The 5,554-nt window shown below is 69.8% G+C and overlaps 1 protein-coding gene across 1 annotated transcript in view; it reads right to left on the reverse strand.

The window, feature by feature from the left end:
- Positions 1-1,651: 1,651 nt before the first annotated feature.
- The window catches only part of FAM167A (family with sequence similarity 167, member A), a 20,043-nt gene continuing 16,140 nt past the window's right edge, over positions 1,652-5,554 (reverse strand). The window contains exon 3 of the mRNA XM_012724812.1: positions 1,652-3,953. Within this exon, the coding sequence (XP_012580266.1) occupies positions 3,623-3,953 (331 nt within the window). The 3' untranslated portion in view covers positions 1,652-3,622. The remainder of the gene's footprint in view (positions 3,954-5,554) is intronic.

A 5,554-nucleotide genomic window follows, 5' to 3' on the forward strand; every position in this document is an offset into this window, starting at 1 on the left:
CGCGGGGCCGGCGTCCACCCGGACCACGTGCGGTCGTCACTCGAGCCGGAGGTGGCCGCCGGGCTCCGCGGGTCTTGGGGGAACTAGAGGCCGCTCCAGAGGGAGCCGGCGCCGTGCGGGAGAGCTGTTTGCAGGACGCTGCACAGGGCGTTTCTGCGGGGACGGTCGCCGGGCTGGGCTGACCGCGGAAAGCGGGGCAGGGAAGCCGCGGTGCTGGGGTTCAGTGAGAAGCCCCGCCTTGGACGACTTCGGTGCGCCTGCTCTTCTCTGGCGGCGAAAGCAAAGGGCGCAGCGGGCTCCGTCCTGTCCCGTGGCTCGGGCGCCGCGGGCCCCGCGTGAGCTGAGCGGGGCTGGGGAGGGGCGACTCCCTCCGGAGACACGTACGGGAAAGAATGGCCCGGAATACGGCACCGCGCTACACGGCCGGAGAAGCCTGGCCTCCCCGGCGCGGGCGGGCCGGGCGCTGCTCTGCGAGGCTGAAGCTCCCCACGGCCTCCACCCCGGCCCGGAGCTGACCCCGGGGCGCGGCAGCACCCTCCTGTCCCCCCGCTGCTCCCCTCGGTGGTGGGTTTCGGTCAGTCGGCCTGTTCTGCTCCCCGCTCTGTCTCTGGGGAGTGCTCTCACCCCCGCACCTCTGGCCTGCACCCTAGTCCTGTGTGCACAAGTAAATACATCTTTTGCAAGAAGCAAAGCCCAAGAAACTCCTTAGCGACGCTCCTGCTGGCTCAAGAGCTTCACGCCCAAAGGGGGAGTGTTGGCGCTGAGAAATGCATCTCCTAAGACTAAAAGCCCAGCGGCCTGTTGCTGAAGAGCTTTGATAGAGCTTCCAGCTCGAATGGGGCTCAGGCGAGGGGCGGCACAGCAGAGCAGCCACGGCCAGCCCGAAACCGATGCGGAAACGTCCACAAACCGGCCGTGGTTCGGGGGCCGTGGCGCGGCCCGACGGCGTTGCACGACCTCCCTGGGAAGCCTCGGCAAGCCGCCTCACCCGCTCTCTAGACGTTCGGTGTTTGCCTGACTTGGTCTGCCGAGGACCTGAGAGCCCTCAGATGACCGCTGCGGGGCTGCACGGCCGGGGCGGGAGCGGCCGCGGCCCTGGCAGCGGCCCTGGCGTCACTCAGCAGGTGTTCCGGGCACCGTCTGCACGCCAGCGGTGTGTCTGCTGGAGAGACACAGGCGCTGAAGCCGAGGACGCCTCCTTCCGCGGGCCTCGCCTCGGGGCAGCGCAGGGCCACTTCACGGGGCAGTCAGCGAGGCGAGGCGACGGTGAAAATGAGAGAAGACGCAGAGGCCTCCCACAGGCCCCGCCCCGGGCACCCCAGCGCCGGCCTCGACCCCTCGGGGCGCCGCTCGGGCCGAGGGTGGCTGAACTGGCCGCCACACTCGGGGCCCGGCGGTCTCGCGGCCGGCCCAGGGGCCCTGGCTGTCTTTCAACTCGCACCTTGTCCACTCGCTGTCCACACTGGGCAGTCCCACTGGCCGCACCCCCAGCAGCCCACCGGGAGGCATGACGGAGTGGGGGCATCTCTTCATCTCCCCCGGGGCCCACGGCCCCCCCGGCCGCTTTTGGGGGGCAGTGTTGGTCGAGCGTGCTGTAACAGGCGCAAGCTGAAAGGAAGCAAATTTGTCTTCTTTCCTTAGAAACCTTCTTTTGAAATATTTTAATTTTCGAACAGCAATGTAGAAACGGACGACCGTAAAAAGCAAAGTCAAAATTGCCAGTCATGTAATAATAGCACTTGTATTGCTGTGGGGGGCCATCCCAGCACCCCCGGCCCTCCTGGCAGGCCGAGGAGGCCAGACCTTCGAGCCCGGCGGAGGCCAGTCCACACCCGGGCCCCGGGGACGGAGAGGGGACGTGCCCGGAAGACCTTGGGGCGGAGGCGGCCGGCGGCGGGGGGACCCACAGACCCGCCCCCGCCGAGCTGACTGGAAACGGGGTGCCGACCCACGGCCCGGCAGACAAGACCGTCCTCCTTCCTTCTCCCCCGAATAAAATGCTCTTGGCAGGTGGGGTCTGCCTCTGGGCCTCAGGGTCCTCCGAGAACAGAGAAAGGTGGGGCGCCGGGCCGACCCCATCGCCACCTGCTGCTGACTCAGGGGAATCCACCAAATTCTCCTACTTTTTCAGTTACCGTCAGGACAGTCTAGAAAGGCATCGATGTGGCGTGATTTTCAGAGCGCAGAGCGGCTTTCCAGTGCGGGTCGGTGTCTCCAGAGTGAGGGTGAGGTGGGGGCCAGGCGGGGCCCCCTGACCGCAGGCCCGAGGGCGAGCGGCAGGGGGCGGCGGGTGAGACCAGGTTCTGGCGCTCGGGCGGGCCCGGCCGCGTGGTCCCGCCCGGCCAGAGACGACCTGCCTCCCCTCGGGCTGTGGTGTCCTGCACGTGGCGGGCGACCCCACAGGAAGGGACTCGGGAAAGCGATGGGCAGGACCCCCACTGGTGCGGGGTGCTGAACGGTGAGGGGTCCCGAGGTGCAGCTCTGACTTTGGCCTCAGGTTCTGAGCCGTGGTGGGAGCTGCGCAGGGGCCAGGGAAGGGCTCTGGGGAAGGTCAGGACCCGTGGGGTTCCGCCCACTGACCCTTGACCAACCTCCCGGGCCGTGACCAGGGCCCAACTCGCTGCACCCTGGCTCCGTGCTCCCTGGGGAGGCCCCAGGGGCCCTCACAGGTGAGCCGCTGGACCAGGAGGGGACCGGCCACCGCTTCCCACGGGGCAGACCCCGACCGTGGCGGGCTCTGCCCTCAGGTCAACATCCTCACCCCAAACCTCGGCCCCACCTGCCCGCTGACCCACCACTTGGACAGAATCAAGCACTTGCGCTTGTACAAATCAGCACAGGTCAGTCCGAGTCTGACTCAGCCGGAGCCGGGCCCGGGGAGGCGGCTGGGCTCCAGGCCGCGGTCTCGCTGGGTGGCCAGGCGGCGACGTGGGAGAAGCAGCCGGAACCCACCAGCGGCCTGTGGCCGGGGCACCCAGGATGGGAGGCCCACAGTGGAGCTGGGGGCTGCTCGGGGGTGTCCTGGGCCCTGCCGGGCTGGGGGGGTGGCCAGGGGCTCTCTGGGGCCGGCAGGTGTGGCCAGACTCACGGAAGTGTCTCCGCACACGCCAGCACCGTGTTACCTGTGCTCACACACCTGGCACTGAGGGCGGGGGGCCGGGTGGGCACAGGAGAGGGGCCTGTACCCCCAAGCGCCATTTGATTATGCCGCTTGGCTTCCTGTTCGGGGTCCCTGCCGGGGGGTTGGGTCACCTGTCCAGGTGAACTGGAGACAGCCCTGAAGGGCAGCAACAGCGAAATGGGCACTGGCCAGTGTGCCCACAGCCCAGACGCCCGCCCCAAGGATCACAGTTTGGGGGGCCCCCCGGATGCCAGCTCACAGCGCCGCGGTGCTGGGAAGCAGGGGTGCGGCCGCCCCGCGGAGCGGCTCGCTGGCAGCTGGTCACCCGCTCTGAGCGGAGCGGCCTTTCTGCAGACTCGCAGGGAGCCCCAGGGAGGGGACCCCAGACTCCACAGCCGAGCCCCGGGAGCTCCTGCCTGCAGGGTCCGGGGCTCCCAAGGCAGCAGCTGCAGGGAGCCCCGTGTCTGCCGCTGCCCCCCGCCCGCCCGCCGGCTTCAGCGCTCAGCAGAGAGAGAACCTGCGGGAGTTGATGTTCATCTTGGTGACGCCGATGAGCCTGAGCGGCGTGGAGAGGCTGAAGGGCGCGGCCAGCGGGGACTCGCACAGCAGCTCGGCCAGGTCGTCCCGCTCCTGCAGCTCGCACGTGGCGTCAAGCAGCATGCGCTGGTGCCGGTCGCAGGCCTGCTCCACCTTCAGCTGGTGGATGTCGCCGCGCAGCCGCATGAGCTGCCGGGCCAGCTGCTGGTCCTGCAGCCGCATCTCCGCCTGCAAGGGGGCGGTGCTGAGGGCGGCCACGGCGGGCGCCCCGCGGGGCCCGCGGCGAGGACGCTGCCTGGACCAGCCCGCCCAGGGCTGAGGACGCCGTGGCCGGCGCGGGGGGCGGGGCGCGTGTGGGCCCCCGCCTCCGGCGCACAGAGCTGCGCCCTGGGAGTGGACCCGAGCCGGCGGGCACCAGACCAGACAGAGGGCGCGGGGGCGCGGGCGGGCGCCGCTGGGTGGCAGCGGCCCTGCCCACTGTTAGCTGTGAGCAACGTGCCGCGATTTCAAGGGCCGGTTATAAGGACGCGGGTGTTTCCCGGACGGCCAGGCTGGCTCCGGGAGCCCGGGGCGCCTCGCGGTGCTGCAGGCTGAGGACCCCCGAGGGCTTCTGCCGACCCCCCGCCCGGCTTGCCCAGGGACGGCGAAAGCCCGGCTCTCAGGACAGCGCCCACCCCAGTCTCCTCCAGTGCTGGGCCGGGCTTCAACACGGGGACCGAGTGGCTTGGTCTCCAACGGGGTCTGGGGGACCCCCTGTCCCCCCACTGACAGACACCCACACTCCGGCCCCACGTGCCAGGCGGACTAGGACCTGGGTCCGACCCCTGACCCCACGCCACCCACAGCCAAGCTCCGGCCCTCGTGGGCGGCTGCAGTGGGGTCGGCTAGGTGACCGGCACAAGGTCCAGATCATCTGGGGCCCCCTCGGCTGTTGGGGGGGTGTGACGGCCGCCCCCTGGGCGTCCTGGGTCTGGGCGAGGTGGGGCCGAGGCAGAGACGGCCCCGGGGCCTCACAGACGCCGGCCCCAGGAACATTTCCCGTGGACAGTGCTCCCCGCCGGCTCCTTCCCAGTCTGCCGCCAGCGGCGATGGTCCTGGCGATGCTGTGCTCAGCGGTGCCGCTCGCTGATGAGGACAGTTCCCGTGAAGTGCAGGGACACGCGAGCGCCACGTGGCTGCCCGCTGTGGGCTCCCCTCCCACACCTGCCGTTTTCCCTTTCCTTGTCTGTCTGCTCCTCGCTCTCGTTTGGGGGACAAGGACGATCAAGACAGAAAGTCCGCCCTGGGGGTCAGCCAAGTGTTTAATGCAAAACACTTGGGGCTCAAGTTTACACCCCCAGTTCACTAGTGTCCTGCGTGGGCCTTAGACAGAACCACCACAATCACCGCCGGTCAGAAACGCCGTGGGCCGGAGTCTCATCAGTCACGGACGGGGCTGGCCACGGCTCGGCCAGTGGCTGACGGTGTGGCGCTGGCCACGCCGGGGGCGGGGCTGGCAGCTGCCTGACCCTCCAGGGGGAGACACGGCCGGCTCCCCCGGGCCGTGGTGCCGGCGACCCGCCCACCACTGGACGAGAACGCCCGCGGGAGTGGCCAGTCTCGGGGAGCCTACGGGCAGAGCGCCCCCGAAGGGCTGTGACCGTCAGCCCCCGGGGCGGTCGGTGAGGCGGAGCGTGGCAGGTTTGGGCAGGGGTCTACCAGCTGCTGGGCTGCGGCCGGCACATGGCCCAAACGCCCCGTCAAAGGTCAGACAGCAACGGAGGTTGAAAACCCGCCAGAGCCAGCCCAGGGGAGTCGGACAGCAGGGCACCGTCGCGTGGCCCGGTGGGCGCCGGGCGCGCCCAGTCCGCTCGGAGGTGCCAGCTCTGCCCAGGGAGACCAGAAGCCGGCGCAGCT

This window comes from Condylura cristata, unplaced genomic scaffold, assembly GCF_000260355.1.
Source record: "Condylura cristata isolate star-nosed mole 26May11 unplaced genomic scaffold, ConCri1.0 scaffold00014, whole genome shotgun sequence".
Classification (NCBI taxonomy): Eukaryota; Metazoa; Chordata; class Mammalia; order Eulipotyphla; family Talpidae; genus Condylura; species Condylura cristata.